The following is a 15,760-nucleotide window of genomic DNA, read 5'->3' as shown; positions in this document are numbered from 1 at the left end:
AATATAAATATATTTCTAACATTAGTATCTGGATATATGGGGTATATGTATGCATATGTATATACTGTGTATATTTGTATCTAGACTAATATGCTCAAGTTAGTCGATACTCTGGGATTTCGAACATGTATGAGATGTAAATGATTTCACTGTCATATGTTTGTTTAAATTTTGTAAAAACAAAAGTAAATTTTTTTCAATTAAAAAACCCTAGTAAACACGAATACATCTTTACCTGATCATATAATACTTTCTAAATGCAGCTAAACGTTATCTACTTAATGTAAACTTTCTAGAAAAGCTACTGGGGCGAGAAGTAGCCTCTCCAGAAACTGAGCGCAAAGCCCACTCGACACCCATTAGCTTTCGCGATCCCACCAGAACCGTGTGGTTACGGCTCAATCTTCACAGTGTTCCAGCTGCTCACTGTTCCAACAGAGCTCTGCACATGGATAAAGTTTAGCTTTGTTCAGAAATAGGATTAAAGATAAAGGTTTAGTATGTTAATAGAAACCAACCATCAGATCTACCTTAATTGGTTATCTTTAAATAAATAGGATGGTAAAGTAGTGTACAATAGTTGCTTTGGTATTAACAACTTACCACTGGAATGTGAAGCTTGCTGAGAGGCTTGCCATCCAAAAGATACGAGCCTGTATAGGTGACATATTCAGCATAGCACTGTGGTGCTTGTGGAGTTATATAACATAAGATTTTCCTCTTCTCTTCAATTTTCTTTCTAATTTGCAAATATTCAAAGTATGGATTAGACCGGTCACTGTGATATGGCTCAATTTCATCCAACTTGATAGCATTCACTATGGCAGCCAATGTCTGTTGTATCATCTCCCGAGTTTGTTGACTGGTGTTGCTTATAATCTGCTGCTGGAGCTGGTTAGGTTTCTGCAACTTTCTCTTCCGTGGGTGTTGTGTTTGTGGCTCTTCCTCCTCATTGATTTTACTTTTGCCTCGAGTAGCTGGTGCAGCTATTACTGGCTGCTCTCTCTCTGTTGGATTGGAGTTTTGTTTATTCTGGTTGGCAAGCATCTGAGCCCTGTTACGGGTCATACGGAGCGGAATCTCCTCCACTTTAGGTGGTTTTGGAACGTCAACTGTTTTCGGTGTCTGTTCTGGAACATCTGCACTGGGGTTAATTTGAGGGGCCTCTGCTTGCATAAGTGGATCAGCAGCATTTTCTACTGGTGTACTTTCTTTTTCCTTGGTATCCACAGCATCAAGTTTCTTTGGCAAAACCTGAACACAGGTTTCTAAAGAGCTTAGGTTTGCCTGAACTTTCGCCTCAATGTGCTCCAGTTGTACGAACGGCAGAGGAAATGATGCTGGATCAAAAATTGGCTTTGAAGGAGGAGGAGTTACCTTTTGGACTTCTAAAGTAGACTCAATTTGATTAACCTTCTCTTCTGTTATTTCAGGTGAGTGGTCAGCAACTTCCATCACACAAGACAGTTCGTTTGGAGTAGCTGGCTTTGGAAGATTACCTTCATTTGGTTGCATTTCAGTTTCGCTCTCCACAGTATTAATAGAAGGAACAGCTGGACTTACTGCAGTGATGGTTGACTGTACACAAGCTTCCTTGTCATTCTCATCTTTTACAGGAAGAGGGAGTTCTGGTAAAGAAAATGGCCCAAATTCCAAGTCATCAACTACTGACGAAAATGGGTTAGGCCATGGCTCAGTCTCTTGACTATTTTGCTGGATTTCACCAGATTGTACAAAATTATCTTTAACAGGTTCTAAAGTGTCTACAATGGGATTTGTATTAACCTGGGGCTCGGCTGGCAGAGTTTGTGTTTCTTCTGGATGGGTTTTACAGTCATCAAAAAATATAGGAAGAGGTGGTGGTGAAGGAGGAAGAGGAGGTGGTGGCGGCGGCGACATATAAGGGATCTGGTCTTCAGGTTGAGGCATAAAATCCTCTACTTCCCCTTTTAATTCCTCAGGAGCAGCTTCAGACATAGGATATGAAACCGGAGAAACTGGGTAGGGAGAGTCAGATGAAATAAATGGAACCGAAGCAGGAAGATTTTTGTCTGATGGGCAAAAATGCTTAGGAGACTCAGAGAATCTTTGAGGTGAGTTAACATGATTGGATCTTATAGACCAATTCCCTTGCTCGTCTGAATTACTTCCCATTAAACTTTGAGTCATAGGCTCTGAGTTACTATGTGCTGGACTTGCCCAACCTAGATTTGGTTCTGAAATAGGAGAGTCAAAAGTATTTTCTTCAATTGGGGGAAGAAAGCCAGATTCTTGCGGTTGTGGAATAAAGGCAGGTTCAGGTGGTAGAAAAGAGGGTTCCGAATGCGAGGAATGGAAGCCTGATTCTCGAGGCAAATAAGCATTCTCAGAAGGGGGGAAATTTGGCGTTGTGTGGATCACATAATTGGGTTCTGATGGAATAAATGATGGCTCAGGGGGCATAAAGTCTGGCTCCTGGGGTAGGAAGGGAGGCTGCTGTGGAATATATGCAGGTTCTTGGTGCAAATAATCTGATTCTTGTGGCATGAAATCAGGTTCAGAAGTATAACTATTACTGTCTGGGATAAAATTATTTTCAGTTTCTAAAAAGGCAGATTCTGGCTGAAGAAAGTTAGATTCTGGGGGTGAAAAGCTTTGTTCTTGAGGAAGAATAGATTCGGTCGCTTGTTGTGCTTCAGCAGAATCACATTGTAACCCAAGGTCTGGAGGAACAGCACTTTCAGTAGAAGGCTCTAGCAGGTCATCTCTTTCTGAAGGAGAAGATTTGGCTTGTACTCCTGAGTAGACGCGGTCGGGTGAAGGAGCAATACTTGCAATGTCGCCAGGTGCAAAAGTAACATCATCAGGTGGGTAGCCTGGTGAGTAATACCCGGGAGACAGACATGGAAATTTCTCTGCAGGCACAAGAGGTTGAACCTTATCTTCTATCATCTGCATGGGTGAACTAAAGCCAGACGATGCTGGAACACTCTGCTGTCTAAAGAATTTCATCTCAGTAGTTGGAAACTCCTCCTCGGGAACACTTCTTACATCAACTGAGACTGAACGACTTCTAATAATAGAAGAAGATAATTTCGTTGGTGTTTGGTTTGGAGTTTCTGTCATCCCAGATGTTGAATACCGATCAAAGAAAGTTGGCGAACATGCATTCATAGACATTGCAGACACAGGCAGAGTATGCTGGCTATCTGAACAGTCAAACATCAGTTCTGGATAGTCTTCAGTGCTACAAGATGGTGTTCTTGGAGTTTGCATTACCTCTTCATAGCTAGGGCATGAGACAACAGATGTAGGAGTTGGGACTCCAGTTGGCCTATTCTGATCTGGTCTTGGTGAAGCTGTGAGCACTTCCTTTATCTGAGGACCATTGAGCCAGTCTTTAGAATCATTCCCAATCACAGATTGAGTTTTATTTTCTGGGGCAGAAATATTCAAAGGTGCCAAATCTTTTGCCTTCTTTTCTTTTTGAAGGGGGTCAATCACAGAGGTTTTCTTATTGTTCAAATCCAAACTCCGCTTGCGTAATTCTTCTGCTTTCTTCTCTTTCAACTTTGGGTCACCAGAACGGTGTCTCATCTTTTCCATTTGTTTCATTCTTTCCTTATGCTTTTTGTGCCTCTCTTCTATCTCAAGATCTTTTTGGCTTAGCATCCTCTCAAAGCTGGTCATCATAAGGTCTCCATCACCCAACAGTTTTTCCCTAGGTCTGGTGTCTTTCTTGTTGGAGTCTTTCATCAGGGTCATCTTTTCATTTCCATTACTGATTTTTACATTGTCTACTTTGTCTTTTTCAGTATTTTCTTTAGATCTGTCCTTTTGCCTGTTTTCACCAAATTTCCCCAAATCATCTTTAGATTTATCTTTTGAGTTCAACTGGGGAGATTCTCTCTCTTTTGTGTTTTTCAACTCATCCCTGTGATGTTTAAAGAATGCCTCCAAATGTTTGTCTCTGTGCTTTTCATCTTTACTTTTTTCACGATGTTTCTCTTTCTTCTTCTTCTCCTTTATAGCTGCTGTGTTCACACTGTAAACTTTGTCCTTTTCTGACTTCTTTATAAGATCTCTCTCAGAATCATGTTTCTCTTTTTCTGAAGTGAACATATAATCCATACTTCGATCCAATTCCTCTTCAGTCTCTGTCTTAACACTGAATACAGGGAAAGAGTCTCCATCTCCTGAAGGATTCTCTTTCTCATACAGCATGGACTCGCGTCTGTAGACATCTTTCACATCATCAGTTTTTTCAGATTTTTTGTCTTTCCGAACTTTATCTTTCTCATGGCTTTTCTTTGAGGATGATGAAGAGTGTCTATTTCTCTCCTTCTCTTTTAGCTTCTCTGCTAAGCAAGGCACAGGAACTGAATCCTTATATTTTTCTTCTATAGTATCCGTGTTGGCTAATCCAGGAGCCCCAAAAAGATTACTCGGATCTTGGCCCCTATCAGTAAAACTATCTGAAGAAATTTCGCTAATTTTGTCATTTGAATCATCCTTATAGTCGTTAAGAGCTTCTTCCTCCAATTTCTCCAGCATGCTTTTCTCAGATTCACCTTTAGAGAACTTCTTCTCCTTTAAATGATCGGACTTCTCTTTGTGTTTAGATTTTACTTTCTCTTCCGTGGGATGCTTCTTGTCCTTTTTGTCAGTCGGTACTTTAATCTTACAATTCTTATCTTGGTTAGAATCAAGGGACAGACGATCCTTGCGATGTTTGTCTACAGAATCCTTGTCCTTCTTATCTTTGTGTTTTTCTGTGTTCTTGTCCTTTTTTTCTTTTCCAGATTCTCCCAGACCCTTTTCCTTTTTCCGCTCTTTCTGTTTTTCACCAGAATGTTGCTTGTCACTAGAGTATTTTCGGTGTTTCTCAGACTGAGATGCATCTTTGTCTAATATAATTGTCTCCCTCTCATGGTAACTATCTATTCTATGCATGTCATTGTAGGCCTCAGTAATTTTAAACCCAGGTACAAACCTTTGCTCTTCCTCTTCACTTTCATCTGTAAAAATGTCAGAAATGTTATACCAGTTTTTCCCCCTGGCTTTCTTTTCATCCTTCTTGTCGCTAAAGTCTTTTTCTAGAGAGGAAGTTTTCTCTCTCTTCTCAGTTTTCTGATCAGAAGAGATTTTTCTGTCTTTGTGCAAATCTTTATGTTTTTCTTTAGACTCTTTCTTATCTTTAGACCCTTTATCAGCTTCTTTCTGACTTCTCTCAGAAGATTTCTCAGCCTTCTCTCGCTCAGAATCTTTAGATTTTTCTCTGTGTTTTTCAGATTTGGTTTTCTCTTTTTTCTCGGAAGCATCTCTTTTCTCTTTACCAGAATGATGTCGTTCTCGTGTCTCCGAATTTTTGGGAAAAGAATCTTGTTCAGGCTTCTCTTTGAAAAAGGTTTCTGAGCTAAAGTCATTTAGTTCTTCTCTATATGACTCCTCTTGTTTCACTTTGGAATCTCTTCGATCCTTGTTTATCAAGGAATCTCTTCTGATAGAATCCCCATCTTTATCTTTTCTGACCTTTGTGCACTCTAGAGAGTCTCTCCGTTTCTTTTCCTTCTCTGTTGTATAGGATGGGATGCCTTTGTGCAAGTCTGCTTGGTCTCTCTTTTTGTCAGAAACTTTGTCTGAAGAATCCCGATCCTTTCTTTTAATGGCTACTTCCTTCTCTGGTTTATCCCCATAGTCTCTCTTGTCTTTGCTTTTTGAATCTTTTTCCTTGACTTCTTCCTTAATAGATTCCACAACTAGCTTTGGGATCATGTTGTTTTTACTCTCCCTAAAGTCTGTGAAGGAAGAGTCCCAGCTATCTTCTGCCTTGAAATCAAAAGAAGAATCTGATGACATTTCAGACATCCACAAACCTTGATCATCTGAAGTACAATACTTTGCTTCCTCGTTGTCTAAAAAATTACTCTTGTTAAACTCGTCAAAAGAAACTTCTTCCTCATGAGTCTTTTCCTTCTTTACTTTTTCTCGCTCATTTTTAGAAAGTTTCTCCTCTTTTACTTCAGATTTCTTTTCAGATTTTGAGGATTTATCTTTTACTTTCTTCTTTTTCTCTTCTTTGTGTGTTTTAGGTCGGTCGTCTTTAGGGGATTTCTCCTTAACAGTTTTTTCTCGATCCGTTTTACTAGAGCGGTCTCTGTCCTCTTTCAAGCTTTTGCTTTCTTTAGCGTCTTTTGTTTTCTTTGATGACTTCTCCTCTTTGAAAACTTTGCCTCCCTCATCTCTAAACGGCCAGTCTTTCTCCTCTACCTTAACCTTGGTAATAGGTTTGTCTTCTTTCCTGAGGTGATCATGATCATGTTTTAATACTTTTAATTTTTCAGGAATGTCTACTTCTAGATTGAAACACTTTTCCGATTTTTGTTTTGAGTCCTCATAGTCAAATGAAAAGCTTTTAAGTATCTTCACTTCCTGGCTTGTCTGGTTTTGAACCTTTTCTTTACTTTTGTGTTTATGTTTTGTTTTATGTTTTTTCACTACTTTACCTTCCTTGTCTAATTTGGGAATTGCACCTTCAACATGAAGATGGAAAGAGTTCTTTTCATATATACTATTATGCGTGTTACTTTTCTTTTTGTGCTCGTGTTTCTTTTTAACCTGTTTCAAAGACTCCAAACTAGAATCTTCTGAAGAGTAATCATAATCACTAGTTAACCGCGTCCTTGTGGAATCGGACAATGAGCTAACATCTGACCAGGTTGGCGATGATACAGTTTTCCAATTGTCTGTCCTCCAATGTTTGGAGTGCTGGTCAGGGATATTAGCATTGTGCTTCTGTGATGCTAAACTCCCTTGAGAAGATGCTGAAGATGCAGATAAGGAGCTAAACAAAGAAGGCTCCTTCAAAGCTAAGGCAGAGTCTTTCACACAGTTTGAATTATCTAAGGAAAGCATATCATTCTCCACATCGCTTTCCAAGTTTTCACTTTCACTCTCAGAACAAAATATATTATTTTTCTTCCCAAACTTTGTTTCTTTATTTTTTGTGTCTTTCTTCCGCTTCTTTTTTACTTTACTCTTTTCTTTATGCTTGGCCACAGGTTGCTCCCTGGTTTTATTGCTCGGTAGAACAGTGTGAGCTGATAACCGGAGCTTATCAGCAGCCCCTAAAGAGACAGAATTTTCCTCTTCATCTGATGTATCAGACAAGATACGGCGAGCAGCTTTCTTTGGTGCAGTCGTATTTTTAGAGTACGTTTTTACTTCCATTTTAGGAATAGAAATATAACTGTTCGCCTTAGTCTCTTTACGGAAGTCTTTTTTTAACAAATGTTTATCATCAACAGGAGGTACCCGGTCTTCCTCATCATCTTCATCAAACTCATATTCGTCCTTCACCGGCGTGCTTTTGGGTGCCTCCTGATGTTTACCCTTATGTTTAGAGCCCTTTTCAAATTCTGAGTCTGTGTTATTGCCATCAACCGAACTGGAGGGCGCAAATGAAGGAGCATCTTCTTCTTCTGAACTTTCTGTATTAAAATTAAAGGAAATACACTATTAGTACCAGATAAATAGACTGCACAAGGGTTTTTTCCAGCCCAATCTATTAAAGACCTATCCAGAAGATAGTCCATTGTTAATCAACAATTAATAAAAGTCCATGCATCACCCATTAATGACCGTCCTATTGAAAGTAATTTATAGCTTGGACCAGGAAAAAAAACATTTAAAAAGTTTATTTTGTAAAGAGCGATGAACTTTAATAAAAATTTTAAGATTTTCTTTTTATGTATGCTCAAGTATAAGCAGATTTTTTCACCACAAAAATTGTGCTGAAAAAAACTTAACTCTGTTTATACTCTAGTCTATAAAAAATGAACACTGCACTACTCACCTTTCCGACAACCTACTCCCTCCCTGCGTAGGTCATCTTGTTTTGTATGCTCCGGTGCCTCTTCGGGTCCCCTCACGATGCCGGGGGTTCACAAACAATGATGTCATTGTGTGTGCCAGCCGTGCATGGGGACCCAAAGAGGAGTTGGACAACCCGAAAAGGCACCGGAGGAGAGGGGGCATCGGAAAGGTGAGTACAGTTAATTTTTTTAATTAAAGGCTTGCCATTCTCTGGGCAGGGGCTGGCTAGCTATATACTGCAGGGGCTGGTAGGCTATACACTGGAGGATATAGGCTGGTCAGCTTTATACTGGCTGGAGGCTGTGACCAATGCATTACCCACCCTAGTCATACTCAAGTCAATAGGTTTCCCAAGTTTTTTGTGTTAAAATTCGGTATCTCTGCTTATACTCGGGTTTGCTTATGTGCATATTGCTACAAGGTTAGCCCTCTACATTCTTTACTGATTGTCAATTTAAGTATTATCAGTTTAATTTCCACTTACCAGTTGAACTTTCCTCACTGGAGGTGTAGGTGCCCTTTCCAAGAAGAAGATTAACCATGGTTGGTGAATTAGCGACTTTTAAAGGGGTCTCTCCCTTTCGGTTACTTTGATGAGGATTGCCTCCATAACGCAACAGTAGTTTCACAACCTGAAAAATACATTGAAAATTACTACCAATTAATGCAAGTGGCGCATGTCACAGGTTAGGAATGAGATTATAGTGGAAACTGTCAGAAACCAAATCATGAATCAAAGGGAACTTACAAAAATTTAGGCACAAAATTGCCACAAACCTTATAGCAAGTTGGTTGACATTATCACAATATTCTGTTCAAATGATCTCCAAGCATAATAATGGCCCTTGGTGGCTTGATTAGCATTATAAAGATCTGGTACATCCACACAAGTCAACTGATGGGTGGCAGCCAGGATAGTATACATTTCAGAATGGACTCTCCATTCTCTCGCAATCTACCGGTCATTTGAACAATCAAACCTATTGACACCTATTTCAGTTTAATTGTATGTCATCCAAAATGTGATGTCATTGTTATTATTTCAGTATCCCAGATTCCAAATAGGTGGAGATGTGGGAGGCCAAATCCTTTTCATGTGTTATCTTCAAATTGTGTGTATAGGCACTAGTTACCAGGCAAAGAAAGTTCCACAGATGGAACTAAACTAAAAGATAACTTCACGCGTTTCTAACACTTATAAAATGCACATGCCTTGAAGTGACCATTATTAGAAGCATCATGGAGGGGAGTGTCATCATCCAACCCTTTGGTGTTAACCTCTGCACCGGCAGCCAGGAGCTGTTTTGCAACATCATAGTAACCTCTGTTACATGCCTCATGTAATGCCGTCCATCCTGAAAAAAAGATTAAGACATTTAGGCATTAAAGTGAAACTGACAATAAGGGGGATATGCATCATCAAGTATCCGAGGTAAACAGTTCTAGTTGCCCAAGGAAACCAATCACAGCTCAGCTTTAATTTTATAAACATCTGTGGGAAAATTAAAGCCAAGTTCTGATAGTTTGCTATGCTCTAAGAGACCCATGATAAATCTCCCCCTAAAATGTTTATATAAAGTAGACCTAGCGAACATGAGCATTAGATTTGTTAGAAAATAATGTCTACCAAACCAGTGTTTGGGAGTAAAATTTAAATACCATAAAAGATACAGGGAGCAAGGCCTTATCACTAAAAATCATAATAAGGCCTCATTCACATGGCCGTTGGGGGGACATATACATGTCAGATATATGTTCCCCCATAGGCCAGCAATGGGCGCACAGCGCTGTATGGAGCGGTACGGTGCAGCACACATGTCCTATCTTTCTCTATCTTTTCTCTTTGGAGAGGGGCGGGGGTGAGCGGCGCTCATCCCCTCCTCTCCCCGGCTGCACCGTGTGCCCACCATGCCATGGTGCGGCGGGCACACGTCAGTGTGAATTTAGCCTAAAGTTGACTGATTTCAACTTTTTCAAGGTAATAGATTTGCTGCACCAATGCTACCTAGCAAAAACAAGGCTTTCAGTGCTGTAAAGATTTGTCTATAATCAGATGTTGAGGTCAGAAATGGCAAAATACTAATATATATAAATAAATAATATATGTATATATGTGTACACACACACACACTGGAAGCAATGCAAATCCCTTACCTGCAAAGTCTTTAACATTGACATCCGCTCCCTCATTTATGAGCTCTTTAATACGGCGTGCATCACCTCGAATGGCTGCCCGATGTAAACGAGTCTCTCCCCGCTCATTTCGCTTGTTCACTTTGTCTTTGGTTTTGGAGGCGGAATTTGGAGTCCCCTTTTGACCGACTGTAGACTGAGAAGGATGCTTTGGTGTTGTGTCAACTAAGAAAACAAAAATTTAAATTTAAGGATAAATAAGATAATAAATTCTCGATTACTTAAAACTTACATGGAAATTTCAGATTAAAACTATGCCAGAAACTAGCTGGAATCCCTGAGGACATTCTGCTGCAATTTCACCCCACCCTCTCCTTTTAGTTTGATGCCTTTTAAAAATAAATGATTGTATATATAAAACGATTTCCATACTGCAGTGACAGGAAGAAAGTGACAACTGTGACAAAGAGCTTCAGATCAACTGCTCACAGTACAACCTTCCCTTCAGTGCTGATCACCAGTTGACACTTTCAATATGTAGAGAAAAGGTGTAGTGCGAGTTTTAGAGGTAAACAAAGAAAACATTGAAATTCACATCAGGATTATGGTATTACCACTCTTGCAGTAATGTAGCAGTAACCGTATTGTATTATATTCACACAGCTGTACAGATGTATTTTCTAAACCAATGTGGACAGTCAGCCATCACCGGTGACATAGGACTGTATAACACCAATGCTTTTTTTGTTGTCACTCTTCCAGTACAGAAGACCAGAAATCTGAAAACCGCTTAAAAGGGTTATCCAGGTTTTAAAAATTACTGAGGGCAGTGCTGGGGCAGGCTATTTAAACATAATAAACATGTACCCACCTCGTCTGGCGCTGCCGATGTCCCCCGCCACGCTGAGAGATAGGGACGGATGGGAGGACCCGGCCACATCGCGGACCGGAAGTTGTGCGTGGCTTCCGTGCCCCTGTAAACAAACAGGGGCACGGATCGAAGGGAATGCAGGTAAGTGGATGTTTATTATTTTTAAATAGCCCTCCCCAGCCTTGCCCTCACTAGTTTTTAAAACCCAGATAACCCCTTTTTTAGAACCAAACTCCTGACATGAAAATACACAAATATATACCCGAAGAATGATAGTATGGGGTTCAACTATGGGAAAACATTCAGTGGGTCAGATATTGTTTTTAAATTTTGCAAATTGCACTTCATAGGAATGGTATTAAATATTCCATGCCATGAACTCTGAAGCGGGAAAAAAATTCCAAATGCAGTGAAAATGGTGAAAAACCGCATTTGCGCCATTTTCTTGTGGGCTTGGATATTACGTTTTTCACTGTGCGCCCCAAATGACATGTCTACTTTATTCTTTGGGTTGGTATGATTACGGGGATAACAAATTTGTATAGGTTTTATAATGTTTTCATACATTTACAAAAATTAAAACCTGTACAAAAATTTTTTTGATTTTGCCAACTTCTGGCGCTAATAACTTTTTTATACTTTGGTGTACGGAGCTGTGGGTGCTGCCATTTTTTGCAAAATTTGATAATATATTCAATGATATCATTTTTAGGACTGTACGACCTTTTGATCACTTTTTATAGATTTTTTTATATTTTTCAAAATGGCAAAAAAGTGCCATTTTCGACTTTGGGCGCTAGTTTCCGTTACGGGGTTAAATGCTTTGAAAAACCGTTAATATATTTTGATAGATCGGGCATTTTCGGACGCGTCGATACCTAATGTGTTTATGATTTTTACTGTTTATTTATATTTATGTCAGTTCTAGGGAAAGGCGGGTGATTTGAATTTTTAGGGTTTTTTTATTATAACTTTTTTTATTTTTATTTTTACTATTTTTCAGACTCCCTAGGGTACTTTAACCCTAGGTTGTCTGATCGATCCTATCATATACTGCCATACTACAGTATGTCAGTATATGGGGATTTTCCTCAGCTATCAGCACATTGTAATTAAGGGGTTAAAACAAAATAGCCTCGGGTCTTCAGAAGACCCGAGGCTACCATGAAGACGGATCGCCGCTCCCCGATGACGTCACGGGGAGCAGCGATCCCAGGCAAGATGCCGGCAGCCATCGCTGTGATAACACCCGCGATCGGTGCTAGCAATATGCAGCAAAGACTTACCGGCTATGGAGAGGGCTCGGCCCATGAGCCCTCCCCATGCAGCGTGACCTGACCGCCGCCATGAATACACGGCAGGCGGTCGCAAACCAGTTAATACCTGGAAAGCAACCCAAGTTTTTCAGTCATGAACTCCTCAAAAGCTTTGGCTCGTGTTTTTTTTTATTTTAAAAAAGCAGAAATGGTAGGATTGCTCTATCATTGCAAGCCCAAGTCAGTCCAAAAAGAAGGGATGTGCAACATTTTTTGTGCGTTTTTCTAACAGCCACAAGAGAGCACTCTCGCTACATTACAACGATTAAAGACACTTTATTGTAGAGATCAGGAAACCATATACGCTTAAGATCGGCGTATAACAATGTTTGGTGGAGAGCAAATGAAATTTAAGCTCTAAGTGCATGTCCCATAGATCAGCAGTCTTCATTTTATAAGGGGTGGGGGGAGCACAGACAGACATTTTATTGGGGAGTAGACACAACAGGAGACAAGGGGGGAGGCCGCTGCGGACATTTCATTGATGAACAGAGACTGCTGGACATTTTATAAAAGAGTGGCAGCTGTATTTCCCACCAAAGGCTTATACTCGAGGCCAACTTTCACAAGGGTTTTTTGGGGTAAAATTAGGTACCTTGGTTTAGGCTAGGGTCGGCTTATACTTGCATATATGTGGAATGTATTTTTTTTCCCCTCACAGTAAAAAGCCCAAAGACAAGGGGACATTATAGGTGTGTGGGGGTTGCTATAGAAAAAGGGATATTATAACGTCCTCTTTTCTGTAGCTGTTTAAGACTTTAAAAGGGGACTGCAAAAAAAAAAAAAAAAAAAGGGCACTATAGAGGGGGGCTGCAGGAAATGGGACATTATAGTATTGGGGTTACATATGGACTATTGGACCGACTTTCAGGGACCATGGTAAGAGGCTAACCTGGCCGGGTCCCTTTTAAGGGAAGCCTGTCCCCGAATACAAAAATGTTGGGGAACACTGCTATAGAAAACAAGAGCCTTTAGCTCCTCATTTAACAAATTCTTTTACATACCCTGCTGAGGCCAATGGGGAAGATGCAAGGAATTATTTTCATTCATCTACTTTTACCCATATTTAAGCCACTTGCTCTAACACCACTCTGGTGTTAAGAACTACTGAATGCGAAGGTAGCCCACACAACAAGCCATGGTCCACCAACTTCAATCATACACATGTCTTACATATGTAGTGTAAAGATTACAGTAGGAAGAATGTCATTACCTGGGCTATTGGCAGACTCCTCTGCTGTCATCTGCATAAGCAAAGCAACCTGCTGTCGCTCAGATAACGGGTATCCAGCTCGAATTCCAGATATCCCAATTCCAAATGGTAAACTAGACTTCCGGTTAGCAGGCTCTTTCTTGATTCTTTTCTTTTCCGGACCTTGCTTTTCTGTATGGAGGAACAAAAAGCCTTAAAATAACATTGAAATAACTGCTTGAAACGCAGTGCCATTAATAATTGTAAAGATGACCTCCAAAAATGCATTTACTTTTCCTGGTTAAAATGAGAATCGATTTGACAAGTTTGGGCTCACACTAATTACTTGTTCCTAGACTTCTGAGCACTAACTATATATAAATGTAGTGAAGAGCAGCAGAAAATCTCAATGCAGCACACGTGTTAGATGGCTGTCATGTGCATCCAGCAGTAAACAGAATTATGAATGTGGCTCTGGAGCAGGCCAAGATAGTACGCACACAACTTAAAAATAATAAAAAAATTTGAATCACTTATGCTTTTACTGGTGACTAACAAAATGTATTGCATGCAAACCTAAAACTGCATCACACTTTAGAGTGATGGCACACGTGGCATTTTGAATCAGTATTTGGGCCTTTTTTTTTTTTAAACAGTCCATTTAAAAAGAAAAAAAAAAAAAAAAAAAAGTTTTTGACTGTTTTACAATTAGCTTATTAAGATAATTAGGAAATCCGGTCAAAAACTGATGCGTTTTTTTAACAAAGTGCATAAAAACGGGTTCAAAACGCCACATGTGCCACCACCCATATGGGTTTTCATTTGCACCGGTTGTACTCTGCTATAGTATCTGTGAGTAGGCCGAAGCGCCTAGAAGTCAAATTATTCTTCTTTCCAAAATTTTCATGCATATTCTGGTACAAATTGTGAGAAGTGCAATATTGAATACACCTTTATAGACAAGGGAAAAAAAACTGTCTACAAGAAAACAAGCCTTTAATAATTAAAACAGGTCCTGTATCTTGCAGCAGCTTTAAAGAGGTTTCATGTCACTTCTGATGAGTGGTGACTCACAAATTAGAATACACTGAACAGGAGAACCCTGAGAAGAAGATACTTTAACTCTTCAGCAACTCAAACATTGTCCAGATACACAGAAACGTAAACATATATCAATGATATCTGCAACCAAGTCATCCAGGGGAACATTACCAATAAATATGGGCACTACATCATGCCAAGAAAAAAAAAAAAACACGAAATCCACCCTTCTTAAATGTTAATGTTACTTTGTGTAGCTGTTGGACATCACTGAAGAGGCACTAATATAAAAAAGGTTTGGATTTAGTGGAAAACATGCCCAAAAGCAAAAACAAACAGATTGCTCTTTCAAGGGAGTTTAAAATTCAAGGGGGTGGGGGTGTTTTAAGCAGTCCATTAAAACCAGTCAAAAACCGCATATGTATTTGGTTTTTAACAATCTTAATTAAAACGGGTCAAAAACGAATGCGTTTTAAAAACACATGCGTTTAACAGACTGCTTGAAAACGGTCCCAAAAAGGGTTCAAAACGCTACATGTACCGCCGGCCTAAGGCCACCACTCACTGTTATAGGTGCAGAAGTCCCTGTACAGCTCATTGACAGCCCCCCCACCCCTTTTACTCCATATTACAGAAACGAAAAACAACCAGCCATCTCCTTCTATAAAAGCAGCTCCCATTCGTAGCACACAAGTATATTACTTACTGGCTTCCTGCAACTAATATTCTGTCAGAATCTTTAAAGAGACCTTCACGGCCATTTGTTGAGCCTTTTTTGCCATCTACCCTCTGAGCAGTTGCTTCTGTGATGAATTCCATGACATCTAGGAAGAATCCTGCCTCACATTCACCTATTGATCTGGCATGTCTCCAGAGCTCATACATTAGCATACAGTGAGTAGACACCTCCTGGAATACAGCTGGCTTTTTACTAAGCTGTTCTCATGCAGAGGCCTGGAGCAGAGCTTTTATAATGCCACTAGGTTGTATTCTGTGTATTCCCTGACAATACTTTACATAATGTGTGTTATGGGTCACTGTACAGGAGCAGAGCCGCCTTCCATGTTTGTTTACTTGTGTCACACAACCGCCATCAGACACATTCAGGAACAAGAGATGCAGGATTTTATTAATAGAAGGTAGTGCAATCACCCAAGAACAAGCTGAAGCAGTGAAACGCTCATAGTATCAGATTTCACTCAGGCACAGGTGATCAACATTTAAAAACATCCCTTTGATTCCCATCGTAGGTCAGGTGTAGGAATGTTGTGGTATATGTAGCACAGGATAACAAAAACATGATTCTCCACTGAAACATATAGCTCCACAATTGTACGCAGGTGGAGTTTGGTA

General features: G+C 39.9%; 1 protein-coding gene across 6 annotated transcripts in view; it reads right to left on the bottom strand.

Annotated features, from left to right (window-relative positions):
• ANKRD11 (ankyrin repeat domain containing 11) overlaps positions 1-15,760 on the bottom strand; it is a 211,237-nt gene that overhangs the window by 25,045 nt on the left and 170,432 nt on the right. For all 6 annotated transcript variants that reach the window (XM_072117443.1, XM_072117439.1, XM_072117442.1 and 3 more), the window contains 5 exons: positions 13,388-13,558; positions 10,009-10,212; positions 9,067-9,209; positions 8,339-8,486; positions 604-7,469 (listed from right to left, as the gene is read on the bottom strand). In XM_072117443.1, coding sequence (XP_071973544.1) covers positions 604-7,469; positions 8,339-8,486; positions 9,067-9,209; positions 10,009-10,212; positions 13,388-13,558 — 7,532 coding nt within the window. The remainder of the gene's footprint in view (positions 1-603; positions 7,470-8,338; positions 8,487-9,066; positions 9,210-10,008; positions 10,213-13,387; positions 13,559-15,760) is intronic.

This window comes from Engystomops pustulosus, chromosome 7 (genome assembly GCF_040894005.1).
Source record: "Engystomops pustulosus chromosome 7, aEngPut4.maternal, whole genome shotgun sequence".
Taxonomy (NCBI): Eukaryota; Metazoa; Chordata; class Amphibia; order Anura; family Leptodactylidae; genus Engystomops; species Engystomops pustulosus.
This window is presented reverse-complemented; position numbering and strand designations above follow the sequence as displayed.